The sequence below is a fragment of the Hyalella azteca genome, unplaced genomic scaffold (genome assembly GCF_000764305.2).
Source record: "Hyalella azteca isolate HAZT.00-mixed unplaced genomic scaffold, Hazt_2.0.2 contig10986, whole genome shotgun sequence".
In the NCBI taxonomy this organism is placed as follows: domain Eukaryota; kingdom Metazoa; phylum Arthropoda; class Malacostraca; order Amphipoda; family Hyalellidae; genus Hyalella; species Hyalella azteca.
Window position 1 is genome coordinate 1 of NW_025940999.1, and position 15,979 is coordinate 15,979.

Sequence of the window (15,979 nt, forward strand, 5' to 3'; positions counted from 1 at the left end):
TAATATACAATAGTTACTGACCATCATAATATCATAATATACAATAGTTACCGACCATCATAATATCATAATATACAATAGTTACTGACCATCATAATATCATAATATACAATAGTTACTGACCCCATCACAATAGTTACTGACCATCATAATATCATAACGTAATATATAAGTTACTGACCATCATAACATACAATAGTTACCGACCATCATAATATCCTCCTGTGAGGTCTAGGCCGTTGTCCAGGCCGTCAGAAAGTGCTGAGTCATGGCGCCACGTGACGCGCTGGTCTGGCGGCAGGGCGCCTGACCGCTGCGCTTCGTAGAACAAGAAGCTCATGCACAGCGCCTGTCGTCAAGTATTTAGTATAAATAAATGCTTCGTACATAAATATTGTATGTGAAATTATTTATTATGTTTACGAGCGTGAAGGATGGTATCATGTTCCTATAAGGTGCCTCATGTCTATAATAAAAACACGCGAACAACCCGTATGCAGTTATACTTATTTATCATTTATTCTTAGAAAAAAATTCCGATAATTATTTGCAATTTATGGGTCCATGTATGGATACAAAAGATTGTAAAAATATTTTAAATCGTGAACCGAACATTAAGACTAGTCTAATTAAGTTCTGAATTCCCTCTATAAAAAATATTTTGTCATCGAAAGATGTGAAGAAATACATTTTCAGTGAATTGCGACGTTAATAGACTAATTACTTCTTGTAAATTAACAGATCCCAAATTTAAAATTACGAATCATGTTCCAGCTAATACATTTCTAAGTCAATAATTCTGTTGAGTTCACATTCATGTTCATCTTATAATGTGTGACACGAGTGATCTCAGACTCAAGAGATCGGTGCTGATATCTGAGATTTGTAAAATTGCTCAAGTTTCGTTGGATGCATTAAATGATTTTTGGAAAGTTATTAAGAGGATGATTTAATTTACGAGATGAATTTACACAGCTACTACAATAAAATAGTAATTTGAGCCATACAACGTCGCTCAATTAGTTAGGTTTAGATCAACTAACTCATACACTATATAATAAGTTTATGCTAGTATAGGTTGAGCGTTTTGAAGTATTTATTGACCTCCTTGTAGTCGTAGCGTCCGCCGTCCGCTGATGGAGGACATCCCGGACCAGCGGCCTCCACCACCACGCCTGCTCGTGGGTGTGTTTTTCTCGGAATAAACGCGAATATAAATTTTGGGAAAAAAATAAAAAAGAGCCGTTTGTAAAAATGGTGATAATAGAGCAGTGCGTAATATTGGTTATTCCATTGCGTCCTCCGGAAACATTTGTAGGTTTATTAAAACAAAGTTATACAAATTCGTCCCGTCTAAAAATATTTTTCAGAACTATCAATAATATTTGGTCGAACCACCAAATTCTCTTCACCGGTTTATTTCTCTTTTAATTGTGGAATACCAAATCGAAGAAGAACCTATCTATTCACACAAAAATACACAGATTTCTCACACAAGTTAAATGAATTACAATTTTTTTCTTTTACTCTAGAGTGTTATGTTACGGCATTTTTTCTCGATTAGTAGGAAAATTCGAGTTCCAGAGAAATGTGTAGCCTGGTGTGTGTTATAAATTTAAATGACTTGAAATAAATTCGGAAAGTCATACATATAAAAAATGAGAAAGTTACCCAAATTCCGTTAAAAACCTGAGTTTGTTTCGCTATTCTCTCACCTGCTATCAGGAGCAGCACAGCCACTGTCACGCGCCTCGTCATCGTTGCCAATGGCGAGACAGAGCAACAGGACCGCTTATCATTCCAAGATTTATCAATAATCAATGTGGCACCAAGAAAAAAGTAATTGTACATTATTTTCTGTTGCCTCTTACTGTAAATCGTCCTTTAGAATGCTCGAAGGACACATTTATTATGAAGTTCCGACTCCTTTGTTTGAAAGATATATATATATCGCTACTATACAACTAAGCCTAAACAATATCGAAGTGCATTTTCAAATTTATTTTTCAATATGTATTTTGGCAAACAACAAGGCATTCCTTGTGTATTCCGCAACGTATATCTATTTTCTTGACTACATTTTTTTGCAGAAAGTTAAATGAAAAATCTTATATTTACACGACTATCTCCCACAAAAATTGATGAATGGCGTGCAAAGAGACAAAATATGATAGTATTTACAATTGAAGCAGAGTAGTTAAAGAACCGGCGTCATAAGACAACATGAATTGAGAACATTAACGAATTTACGCAGATGGCAATTCGATGAGTTCTGCGTTATACACATCAATGTTGCTCATTTTTCAATGTGCCTTTATTGCCAGTCGCAACAGGAAAATACTTTACCAGCCAATCTGATAAATTCGCATTCAACGGCTGATATACGATGAATACGTCCATTTAATCGTAGGAGCCTTATTTTGAATTCAAAAGTAGTGATTGATTCATTCATTTCAATATAGTTCTACAAGAAATTAATTTTGTCTAAAAACGCAAATATTTATCAAAATTTTGGGCGGATATTCATTAATTGAGCCACGGATCTCTAAAATTTTTAATATATCCATGTGCATGACGTGCAATCATTCCTACATATTTCTACTAAGAGCGCAGCAGTCAGGGTAAAATGACGCTACATATTTTTACCGACATATTTCGTGTCTCACGTCGTCAAGTGACTCGTGGGAAACTCTACCATAAGTTCTATATTTTGTCATTCACGGATCACAAACATAAGTACCTTCTTAATGTAATGATTCGTTTTTATTTTACTGATATTTCCCTGAGAATTTTATAACAATTAACGAAAAGATTTGTAGAAAGTCGAAATACTGGCATTTTGAGTATTTCTTAATATAATTTTCTGACGGGTATGCATCATGTATCCCCGTCAAAGCGACGGGTATACATCGTGAAATAAATTGGAAAAAAGTCTGAGTAATCAATACGAGCAAGCAATATAGATATAATTAAGCCTTTCAATGATAATTCAAATATTGACAAACTTTTCAGGTAACTGGAGAGTTCAAGATTCTTATTTAGCATAAACAATAATCCAGAACACGCATTTTCTTTCTTTTATTTGTACAAATTTTGAAATAATCATATGCTGAAAGTCAATTTGGGTTAAAGTGTGAGTGATATTAAATGATATTTCAAATTGAAGATTGAAAAATTTCCGCAACAATGTCGTGTGAGGGATTTTTTTTTCATTGACTGAACCTAATGCAGTGAATAGAGCTGCACCGAACTATTCTGTTTTGCTTCCGCCTGTCAAATATTGTGATATTTGAAGATGAAAAAATGCGACAGAAAATTAATTGCTAAAGTTAAAAGTAATTTTTCGTACATTAAAGATTAAAGTAGGCCCGCGAATCCAGTCATAATCCGAATGATCCGAACACCTAATTAACTGTAAATTGTTTGCTAAGCATTTGCTCTGACTTGGAACGAGGTTGTGTCGGAGCAGAGGTCTACAACGACTTTCCTGCAGTCCATCCTCATACCCATGTCCTCAACCCGAAATAATCTGTCAGTTTCTGCATAATTCACCATGAGCCGAAGATCCACTCTGTACCAGCTGCCCTGGGATCGGGGACCTGTTCCCCAGGCACAATGCTAAGGCCCAGCCTTTCCTCTGGGCTGATCCTTATCCTGATCTTTTACTATGGGCTCGCACTCTGTGAGTACGCCAACTTGAAGTGCGCAATTTATTGTCGAGGACGGTGTTTTAGGTCTAAGGATTGTAGGCCGTTTCACGGCCTTTATTACAATAAAGATGAAGGGACGAAATATTTATCGATTACCTGCTAAAAAGATGTTAAATGAGTTTCTAAATGCTTAATAGATTTCAAAAGAATAATAGATTAATAACTGACGTAAAACACTGAAATAATTCCGTCTCTTTTGAACTGGTATAAATGGTTTTAATCGCGAGAACATTCCCGCAATATTGACGACTTGATGACGAATGGCGCGTAGAATTTTCATTCAGGCTACATCAGCTTCTTCATTCGGCAAGATTTGACTACATTTACGAAACAAAAGAAACAAAATTTTTCTTGTCTCTTATAGTTCACTATTAAACTTTTTAAATCTCCCTCAGTCTGTAACGTGAATATCTGTAAGGTCATGGCAAATTTGACATTATATGGATGAATTTTTCAGGAAGGACATAACGCGTCGAAGCTCGTAAACTTGGCAGCAGAGGTTAACTTTCTGGCATTTCGGCATGGCTCGCACCCGCGTCACTTGCTCCCTTTCGTCTTGTTGAGGCTCGTACCCTTCGCAGTCGCGTGTGATTCTTACGAATATCGGTATCGCACGTACCCACTTTCGTAACTCTCCGCGGTTTATTCAGACTCGTACTCGAGTGATTGCGTATTATGTAACTGAGCAGTTGGAACTCGTCCCTCCGAGTGTTGTAAGTCAATCTTTTAGAACTGATGATAGTCGATGAATAGGAATAAGTATCTAGTTGTAATTTACGTGTCCTTGTATGAAGAATTCTGCACATCTGTAATACAAAAATTTCATCACAAAACTTCGCTCTCGATTTATTTTCGACCAAAGTATGGGAGTTTAGAACTCGACTAAAACGGCCATCGTTAGCCTCTGCGTTCAAAATCAACACACAAAAAGCTGCAAAATCAGCACACACCCTTAACCAATTCTATTTCGCTGATGTATTTCGGCTTGCACTTACACTGTTATTCTTATTCATATCTTTTAATCGAATGTCGTGCCGCATGAGATGTGTTAAGCCTCAAGGCTCGCCTTGCAATGGCACTGCTGACCAATTGCGTTTAAGGCAGGCAAAGGACGAAATATCACCGGTTGCTATTGTAATTACATCTGCGCTTGTAAAGAGACGCTAGAACCGGTACGGTAAATAACCACGCTCTGCTGTTTTCTAAAGTCTCTATAAGTTCTCAACAGAGCTGTGGGCTTCGCAGCACGTCCGTTTGGCTTTCGCTACTAGGCCTTGCCCAATCTCAAGGTGAAGGAAAACGACAAACGACAGTGCTTATTGTAGGATAATTTCAATACAGATGAAAACTGATCAACCAAGCTTGTAGACGGCGAAGTGTGAAAAATAAAGAAATTGTATATTGGATAACTTTCATGAAAATCGTAAAGGTCTCAAATCAATATGGAAGAAGATCTAACGGGGCTTGTCAACTATGGTTAAAGTCAGCGCAATCAAGACGGAGGCCTACTCCCTTCACGCTCCAATTGGCTATGCTCAAAATTACAGGATAGACTCGCCACTTCACACGACGCACGTACTAACGGGATTTTTATACCCTTGCATTCTCTGTCTGCACGTGAATTTCTTCACTACCAAGACTCACAATATATCCTGCATAATAGACGTTTTCTATCTATAAAGTCTGAACTATAATCGAAATCTTCGGAGGCCGATGATATGTGCCCTCACAACTGCGGCTATAGCCTGCCTCTAGCAATTGGAGCTCTTGGTTTGCCGCCTCTACGCGCCCAGCCCCCTTGTTGTCGCTGAGCATATTCTGGTCCAAGCGCAGATATTTGCTTTCATCAAGCAATCAGCTTGATCAAGCCCTTATCGATCCCTTATCTATATAACCGTTAGCCTCCATTTCAATAACCAATACTTTAATTAGAGGCACATGGACGCTGTCAAGCTTTTTTCAATCCTCTTGATCAACCCGATCCCCTATCTAGATAACCGTTAGCCTCCATGTCATCAACCACAATAGTTTAATTATAGGTACATGTATGCTGTCAAGTCCTTTTCGATCTCCTTGACCAAGCCCTTTTCGATCCTTTATTTAGCCAACCGTTAGTCTCCATTTCATAACCAAAGTTTAACAATTTGCATATGGACGTCGCTCTCGTCGTAGCCCCGCTCTCGTTTAACCCCTATAAGAGTTTTTCCAGGATTTGGGATTACGGCGTGATCTGACGGGTCAACTCTCGCTGTTTGAGCTCAATAATTGATACATTCAAGAATTAGGGGATGGAATAAACGACACTAACTAGTTTTAATTTTTTCCCATGCATCATGCACGTAGAAATATAAATAATAAAATGCATATCAATATAATATTTATTATTATAGTTCATGTTTCTGTTTGAGAACTAATATTTACTGTTTATAAAATCATGCTTGTCTGAGGGAGGTGAGAGCAGCCAGCGCGGATGTGAAGCCCGTATTTCCGCCCACCGACACCTCGTTGTGGACGTAGTCGCTGCGCTCGTCCGTGTAGCCGTCGCTCTGCAACAGCAGGAGGTTACATGGTGCCGCATCGTTACTCGTCAAAAATGTGGTGCGACAAACAATTTTTAACCAAATTCAAGACAATTATGTACGATAATTTACAAATTTGTCATAGTCCCGTGAATGCTGAAAAGTAAATAAAGATAGAGATGTATTTTGTGCTTTTAATTTCAACATATTATACATCAAAGTTTTAAAAAGTAAGCAACACTCTTAATCACCATGTCAGGTCCTCCCACCAGGGCGCCGTAGAGAACTTGGGGGTTTGGCCCAGGCTGGTTCAAGGCCCAACCGTCGTCGCAAACCTCAGGCAGGTCAAGGCACGAGCTTGTTAAACGAAAATAATGATGATTAAAATAATTTAGAAAACTTTCTCAAAATCTTCGGCAATCTTAAACATGAATTGGGGTAGACGAAAAAAAAAATATTAATCCATTACGCGTAGCATCCGTAAATTGAGATGGGAGAATAACAACTGACTGACAAGACAGTTAACCAAATTAATTGCAGATAGTCGGTCAATAAAAAGCATATTGGTAATGCGGGATATTCAGCCACCTGCCCCTGTGGTGAGGCCTTAGCGGGTAATTGTCGCCGTAACCGATGAGGTAGGATCGGCCGGAGGACCCAAGCGCGTAGTTGATCTGTTGCTCGGCCCATGCCCTGTTGACTTCAGGCTCAATTCCAAGGTCAGCGGCCTGTCAGAGGGTTGTTTTGATCGTCATGTTGATTTTTTGCAAAAATTCTATATAAGTTAGCTCGCACTTTTTTAAATTGAGCGGTAAATACTATTCATGAATTAACAATCACCGTGAAATAGAGTGCAACCTTACTGCAATGCCGAAACTGTTTCTAGCCAGGTTTAAAATAAAGATTGTTAAGTGAAATTTGTGATTTGTACAGCCCCTTTGACTTGACTTTGCCTGCCTTGAGTGCGATGAACGCGATTTGCGTCGCGCTAGAAAGAGACCCCCACTGGCTGAGGTAGAGCATGCCTCCCGGTGTGTGTGGCATGTTGCGGTACGCCCTCAGCGTCTCCGTCAGGACTTGCACGTACTCTTCGTCACCAAAAAGTTCTACGAACAAAACCTGGCAGCAAGGTCAGCGGCCTGTCAGAGTAGTATTTTGATCAGATTATTTGCAATATTTTATAAAAAATTTTATTTGGTGTAAGAAAATTTTGATGCAATTTACATTTTTATGTTACATCCACGCAAATCTACAGATATTCCCTGCAAAAACTTCGATATCTCATAAATCAGTTCGCGCTCACAGGAATCATTTGTATTAGTTCACAACATGAAATTGTTGATGGTCATTAAAACCATACCAAAAGCTTTAACAATTTTGTGTAAAATACATCACCGTAATCATTTTCGATCCCTTCAGATAATTCACTTGGTGATTCGATGTAAAATATACACAATCGTGTCGCAAGTCAAAACCTGGCACTGGTCTGTGGTCAAATAATAATTTACTTGATAAAAGACCTGATTTTCACTATGATTCTTCTTAGACTCTGCATGCCTTTAGTGCGATGAAGGCGGTATGCGTGGCGCCAACAAGAGACCCCCACTGGCTGAGGTAGAGCATGCCTCCCGGTGTGTGTGGCATGTTGCGGAACGCCCTCAGCGTCTCCGTCAGGACTTCCACGTACTCCTCGTCACCAAAAAGTTCTACGAACAAAACCTGGCAGCAGAGTTATTACGATGATAAATTTAGGACTGCTGTGGGAAACTGCTGAAATAAAAATGAAATTTTTAGGACTGATAATGTACGACTATTTCAAAAGCAATTGCTTTGTTATGACAATATATGGACACAGCACAGTGGTCAACCTATTCCACGAAAAAAAAGTTAATTTCCAATTCTAGACGAGGATACTTCCTTCACTATAATGTCATTGAAGTTGTATTTTGTGTAACTGAAATTTATGTCATAGCGGCATAAATTTGCACTATACTAGCGCATTTTTGCACCTGATCTCCGGCGTTCTTGTTATCACTTCCGAAGCCTTCAGTGCCGCGCGCTGCCGTATTGAACTCCGCCCATAAATCTTTGGCCTTGTCAGCGTAGAACTGCTCCCCGGTTACCTTGTACAGCCAACAGGCTGACCACACCAGGTCGTCTCCGTAACCGCTCCATGACCTGGCATATGCAGATAAAGATAGGTAGTTATAGCACAGAGCACAGAAAAAGCAGAACACGATCATGACCCTCATGGTCATTTAATAATAATATTAATGACAATAATAAAACGGTTTCAGAATTCATTAGGCCTTAGGCCTGTTGCCAATTCTTGATATTGTCCAATTCTGCTGTGCTTAACCGCCCGGCCTCCTCGCCGATTCTGACCAGAAACTGGCGCACAGAGCTGGGATCGAACCCGCGCCTCTCTGCGCCAATCCTGGTACTCTGAACTGTAACCACTGGGCCACCCTGCATGCCCGGCCCATACTCTTCGTGTTGAACACGAACATGACCTTCATTTCAAATCCACGGAAATTCGAAAATACTTAAATATTCTAATTTAAATCATTGATATATGAATTTAGCCCCTAAATCCTAATCAAGTCTGCATTATTACTAGCTTATACAGTAAAATTTCGAAATCGCCGTTAATCCGTTCCAAGAGGAGCGTCGACTTTAATAACAGCAAAATACCAGAAGCAATAACTTGAAATCAATTGATCCGTTGTAAACTTGCGATATCTTTGGACCTTCTTTCTTTCTTTTTAAAAGCATTAAGCAAAATAAATACCATAAAACATACAAAATGTAACTCAGTACTCACTGCAGTGCATGAGTGACAGAGAGAGCATTTTCTCGTCGACGAAAACGTGAAGTCACGGACGGACGGACGGACAGACGGACATGGCGAGAAAAATAGGGCATTTTTTCCATAAATGAGAAAATGTGCTAAAAAGAAAAGCAACGGAAACTGAAAACCTACATTTAACAGAGTCAGAGCGAAGCAGAGCGTCGGTTTGTTTATAGGTCACGATGGCCCAGTCACTTCTGAGTCAAGATTTTCCCAAAACTTAGCGTTGACTTTGTACATCTTGTTTTTTAATCTTCTTTTTGACATCTTCTTTTTGTCATCTTCTTTTTGACATCTTTTTGTCATCTTCTTTTTGACAACTTTTTTTTGACATCTTCTTTTTGTAATCTTCTTTTTACANTTTTTGTAATCTTCTTTTTACATCTTCTTTTTGTCATCTTCTTTTTGACAACTTTTTTTGACATCTTCTTTTTGTCATCTTCTTTTTGACATCTTCTTCTTGACATCTTCTTTTAGCGCATTTTCTCATTTATGGAAAAAATGCACTATTGTGCTCGCCATGTCCGTCTGTCTGTCCGTCCGTCTGTCCGTCCGTCCGTGACCTCAAGTTTTCGTCGACGAGAAAATGCGCTCTCTGTCACTCACTGCAGTGAGTACTGAGTTTTCTTTTTTTTCTGCGTTTTTTGAGAAATTTTTTACACATTCTTTTTGACATCTTTTTGACATTTTTTTACATCTTCTTTTCGTCATCTTCTTTTTGACATCTTCTTTTTGTCATCTTCTTTTTGAGATCTTCTTTTTAACATCTTCTTTTTGACATATTTTTGATATTTTTTTACATCTTCTTTTGACATTTTTTTACATCTTCTTTTTGACACCGTCTGTTTGACGTCTTCTTCTTGACATTTTCTCGACTGAGATCGATTACACGTCACGGAATAGGAATAGAGGGAAAATGTTATATTTTGCTAAGGAGATACACTGCATGCAGTTAATATAAGGAGCATGAAAAATTGCACATGCTAGTTCGGCTTGTAGCTTCGTTGGTTCCGTAGCGAAACTAATGCCGGGCTAGTAATCCACATTCACTATTTCAATGATTTCCTGACTGATGTGTTGAGGCCGCTCAGGCAGGCCGCTGAATTTTAGCTTTTTCAACTAATATTTTCAACTGCACCATGTATGAGAATCACACACCACCTCATTAGAAATTTCATTAATGCTGACGTATTGTAAAATTGTGGTAATTCTGCGATTCGCGAATTAAAATATTTTACAGTATACGAGTATTAAGAATGCTTCCTATTGAACATTTGCACTTCGAAGCATTCATGTAGACCAGTGGTTCCCATACTTTTTTCAGGCTGGCGCCCCCTTTGGCTCCCTAGCTAGTGAGTCTCTAGCGCCCACCTTTCCACGGACACAAATAAAAACAAACGCCTCTTTCTTGATATCTAGTACGCTGCAATTTTAAAAGAGAAAGATTAAACACAAATAGAACCCCATTTCGTAAACAAATATACATTTTTTACAGTTTTAACTGTTTCAGAATTGGATGTTCAAGACGGCTCGGACGAATTTACGGCCGGACTCGTGGCCGGCCTAAAAGCCGGTCGCACGGCGAATCTCCAAATTCAGTGACCAAGGAATATCACCTAAACTAATGAACGCAGCTCGATAAAACTTCATTAAGACCTAATGGTGATGTTTTGCTTGTGAGAAATTTTTAAATTTCACCTTCATTCGGGAGTTGTATGACGATATGGTCCGAAATTCGCAGTGATCAAAGAATTTCTTCCAAATTACTGAACAGATTTGAACGACCAAACAGTGATTTTTAGCTAGTGAAAATTTATTCGATTCGAAGTCATGTTCTGCACGTGTTGTGTACGAGGGTCATCCGGAAAGTAGTACCCGTTTTGGAATTGAACAAAAGGAAGTAAATATTAACAAATGTAAACATGTTTATTGAAAAGAACATGTATTACACTACTTCTCTACATAATCTCCGGACAAATTTAAGCATTTGTCGTATCGTGTCACGAGAAAGTCCGGACTGTAGGCTGGATGGTCGAAAATTTCCCTCTTGAATTTTTGGAGAAGTTGTTGTGTTATCCGACCCGTATGCGGCCTGGCCCGCCGTAATTTTGCCCACCGTAATTTTTTTAATGTTGCACAATATGCATTGGCATTGATTGTGTCTCCGCGAGTCGTGAAACTGATGAGCAGTACACCTTGCCGATCCCAGAAACAATGGCGGCGGAGGAACATGACACTGGTATACAAAAACTCGTGACACGATACGACAAATGCTTAAATTTGTCCGGAGGTTATGTAGAGAAGAAGTGTAATACATGTTCTTTTCAATAAACATGTTACATTTGTTAATATTTACTTCCTTTTGTTCAATTCCCAAACGGGTACTACTTTCCGGACGGATGACCCTCGTACAAATCGTCAAACAAACGTACGAACTTCGACTTCGCAAACTACCGCCCCCTACTGCCCCTTTCTTCCTCATCGCCCCCCCCCCCAGATCTTTCCACCGACCCCAGGGAGGCGATATCGCCCACTTTGGGAACTTCTGATGTAGACCTTCATAAAACATAGTAAATATTAATATCTGGTCTGTCTTTTGTCGGTGTGTATATAAAATGCAAAATAGCCTAATCAGCTGTCATCACTTGCTAAATAAAAATTTCTAATACGCAAAGTTCATGAAACAGAAACATTGCGAAAGATGATCAGGAAAGGTAGAAAGATGATTGGGATTAGTGTTCATGCAAATGAGCACTGTGTAGCTAGAATTGAAATAATCCTCATTAAACTTTTTTGAAATTAGAGCGAAAATATCTTTCCCACAAGATTTCAACGTGCTGCCAGATTGTAAGGGGATTAGGGGTTGATATAAGAGTATCTGTAATCTTCACCCTCTCTAGTCACTTTAAAATTCCGCTCATATTAAACTTGAGCTTATTTGCTTGGGTGATAGTCGTAATGATTTGATAATCTAAACATTAATATCAGATCTTTATGAACTAATGAAATTTTGCGTATCTCAATCATTGGAGCCAAAACAATTAATAAATAATTAATTGTATTATATCCATTTCTCACTTATAGAAGTCCACTGCATTGGGGATGGACTCGTGATACATCGCCCGGTACTGGTCGGCGAAATCGAAGAGTTCTCGCGCCCTCCTCACCAGGTCGTCGGCCAAGGCTGGGTCAGACTCCTAATGGCATGGGTTAGTGTTCAGAATTCAAGATGTGATGTTCGATAGTCGGCCTGTCTGATAATTCAATGAACTGTGTTTTTTTCGCGAAATATGTTGATTACGTTATAGGCCTTCGTGATTGAGTAAATAGGGCGAATAAACTTTCTAATTGGACAAAAACATATTTCCTTGAGCAAGTGTCAATAATTGATATGAAATTTTATTTTTTAATAGTAAATTTTCAGATAATATTATACAAATCCAATAAAAGTACAAGTTGTGTTGATAAGCTTATCAATACCACTGATCAATACAAGCAAGTTCTTTCGTTTCGTGTTAGTTATTTTTCGCACTCACTCTAAACACCAACGATGCAGCAGCGAAACCAGCAGCTGTTTCTCCTGCAAGCTCAGATCCTGGACGATGGGGTAGAGAAGAGTGTATAGAAATGTCTTATTAAAACATTAAACACATCGTACGTCTTTCATGGCATAGTGGCCAATTCTGAGCATAAAAATGTAAGATTCAAAAAATCAAGTGTGATTGGTCTTTTGTTACTTCTCCGTGAAACACCATTCGTTCGAAAAGTTTAGCCATGCTTCATCTGAAGTGTACCTGGAGCAGTTGTGTCAATTTTCCACGACGGTCGCTCCATGGGCATTTCCTCCGGTCTGCCCCACCACGCGTGGTCCAGATAACCGTCTCCAACCTGCCAATGATATCTTGCATTCATAAAATTATGATATTGATATGATATATGAGTGCAATGATATTGCACTCATAAATTCATTGCATACATAAAATTTTGCACTTATATGATGAAATAAGTAATCTGAAATAAAAGGCAAAATCAGCAACTCCGGATAACAACTACTGTATAAACGCCTCATGCAGAGTCAATATCTCAAATCAACTTCAAGTGACCTGAACGGAAACGTTAATTGATGAATGAAGATTAAGTAATTATAGATTAAATTGCAATGACTAAATGAGATACTACAACCGAAATAGCGTGAATAAATCATCCACGCAGTGTAAATCTGTTAGCGATATATTACTTTGTCTGATAATATATCGCAGAACACTAAGCAGCGAGCGAACAGCCTCTTGTGAAGGAAATCATCATAAATTTTGCAGCAAAGTAAAATCTATCTTGTTGCGAGAGCTTCAGAAATGGAGCTCAAGCATGAACGGATTTTATTAGTGGGAAGAGTCAATGCGCATTCTATTAATGATTTAGGAGGAATTCTGAGTTACAACGAGGAAGATCCAGTATTGAGAAATAACGCAGATCCGGCCCCGCTGGTGGCTAAAGACATTAGGTCCGAGGCAACGCACTCCAACGCAGGACCTACAGTAGCAACAACCCATGGTTGAATTAATAAATTAATACATTCAACCATGGCAACAACCTACCTAACGCATAGTGGTATGTACTTCAGCTGTGATGCAGTCAACGGCGACAGAGTAAGCTGCGACAGATTCAACCTTGCCTGAGACATCGTGCCGTATAATACGAGCAGCGCTGGAAGCGCGAGCACGAATTTTGGCGTTGAACAAACCAGGTAACGATAGCAGTCAAGTCTGAGGCTATCGTGTTTCTGCAGGGAAACTTTGAAATGTACCTGAAAGCGACAACTTTGCGACTTGTACGAACGAGCAGTTTGTGTCTTGTCTCTTAAATAGTAATGATTTCAAATCTGTTATAGGGATTTACAAAAACCCTTCTATTGCTTACCTTGACCATCATAAACGCAAACGTCCACCGCTGCCGAATAGATCTGCTCACTAGGCCAGAGTATGATGTGAAGAGTATAAATATACCGTTAGTGATGTGAAAAGCGTACAACCACTTTAACTAATTAACCACACCTGTGAGTTTATTCGTGGCAACTTACGTTTGTTTCTCGACGCAAATGTTAGCGCCACAGATAAACCTTCCCCCGAATTGTAATCAACGGTAGGATAAGATACTGAGTACTTAAAGGATTCCGCAATGAGCGACGATTTTGTTTATTTATTGTCCATCAATATCTATTTCCATGAAAAGTTTGAATTTTTCAACGACTCACATAACTCCACATTTGGACTCACGTACAATTTGACTCACCTGACCCCACAAAGTGCTACTTTCGCTGTGGCATTTCAAGAAGTAGTCAACTGTCCATTTGATGGCAACCTCTGCGTGCGCCACCTGTCCTGCAGGGGATATATTGCACAAATTCCTTTCAATCAAAGTTGGATTTCTTCCTGCCAATGGAAAACATTTACGAGTGAAGGAATGCTGGCCAGTAGCCAAAGAGTGTCGAATGAACAAGATTTATTATCATTACAGAAATTCAATTTGAGCAACCATCTTAGCAGTCAGGTCTGGCATCGACCTGTAAATCCAAATCTACACAATACGTACACGTGTTGAATTACCCAATTATCAAAAAGCGTTGCAGATGTGCGATAATGATATTTAAAATTTTCAAATAATTCACGAATAATATCTTAGTTCTTGTATCAATTATCACTCTTAACGATTCATGATCATAAAACTTTAGCTATAGATTCAATTTTTATCCAGTATACGTAACGACATCCGATTCCAATGACCTGTGTGAAACTATTCACAGTTCAATTTCGTCTACTCATTTCGAGCGTATTGGGTTTTTCCACTTCAGGATAATACTTTATATTCTATATTGTTTGTTCACCGGCAGCCTCGTAGCCCTCCCTGTAGGACAGCAGCCCCCACGACAAGGCGGTCATCACGAACGCCATCGGAAAGTTGAACTTGACGTGGTCGCCCGCTGTGGTCAAACAATGCTTTCTGTATGATGGTATTTTACTACAGCTTTACAAGTATATTATTCTTACTGATAAGCAGGCAAGATCAACTTTAATTTAGGTACGTTGAAATGGGTGAATCGTAACATCGACCTCAAATTCTACAATTGATAATCCGAACATTATCAAAATTTAATTTTACTTGAATTACTACAGTGATAACGTCCGAATGTGCACACAATAAATTTCGCATAACATCAATTACATCAATTGTGCAAAAATAGATCTGAATCAATGTGCACATGAGCATAGGAATTTGAAAAAACGTGCAGTTCCTTGTTACCATCATAATTTCATGATATATTATAGTTACCGACCGTCATAATATCATAATATACAATAGTTACCGACCATCATAATATCATAATATACAATAGTTACCGACCATCATGACATCATAATATATAATAGTTACTGACCATCATAATATCATAATATATAATATTTACTGACCATCATAATATCATAATATATAATACTTACAGACCATCATAACATCATAATATACAATAGTTACAGACCATCATAGTATCATAATATACAATAGTTACCGACCATCATACTATCATAATATACAATAGTTACTGACCATCATAACACATAATATACAATAGTTACTGACCATCATAACACATAAGATACAATAGTTACCGACCATCATAATATCATAATATACAATAGTTACTGACCATCATAATATCATAACGTAATATATAAGTTACCGACCATCATAACATCATAAAATACAATAGTTACTGACCATCATAACATTATAATATACAATAGTTATTGACCATCATAATATCATAACGTAATATATAAGTTACTGACCATCATACTATCATAATATACAATAGTTACTGACCATCATAATATCATAACGTA

The 15,979-nt window shown here is 38.3% G+C and overlaps 1 protein-coding gene and 1 long non-coding RNA gene across 2 annotated transcripts; both read right to left on the reverse strand.

Moving 5' to 3' along the window:
• Positions 1-213: 213 nt before the first annotated feature.
• LOC125178569 lies at positions 214-1,763 on the reverse strand. The gene is made up of 3 exons (XR_007156949.1): positions 1,716-1,763; positions 1,105-1,175; positions 214-349 (listed from the first exon to the last, which is right to left on the reverse strand). It is a non-coding gene; the product is annotated as an uncharacterized LOC125178569 (long non-coding RNA).
• A 4,373-nt stretch (positions 1,764-6,136) lies between these two features.
• Positions 6,137-15,450, reverse strand: LOC108676168 (endoglucanase E-4). Its single transcript, XM_018164219.1, has 11 exons — positions 15,446-15,450; positions 14,962-15,057; positions 14,370-14,458; positions 12,875-12,968; positions 12,617-12,675; positions 12,159-12,277; positions 8,239-8,407; positions 7,787-7,948; positions 6,818-6,957; positions 6,481-6,586; positions 6,137-6,256 (listed from the first exon to the last, which is right to left on the reverse strand). Exons 2-11 carry the CDS (start codon positions 15,026-15,028, stop codon positions 6,143-6,145), a joined length of 1,119 nt encoding a protein of 372 aa, XP_018019708.1. The 5' UTR covers positions 15,029-15,057; positions 15,446-15,450; the 3' UTR covers positions 6,137-6,142.
• Positions 15,451-15,979: the final 529 nt, after the last annotated feature.

Excerpts from the sequence above, each read along its gene's own strand:
- LOC108676168 (XM_018164219.1), bottom strand. The coding sequence starts at position 15,028 with ATGGCGTTCGTGATGACCGCCTTGTCGTGGGGGCTGCTGTCCTACAGG. Across the intron at positions 14,459-14,961 it reads GGAGGGCTACGAGGCTGCCG|GACAGGTGGCGCACGCAGAG; the intron begins GTGAACAAACAA and ends TATCCCCTGCAG. Across the intron at positions 12,278-12,616 it reads CTGCATCGTTGGTGTTTAGA|GAGTCTGACCCAGCCTTGGC; the intron begins GTGAGTGCGAAA and ends CCATGCCATTAG.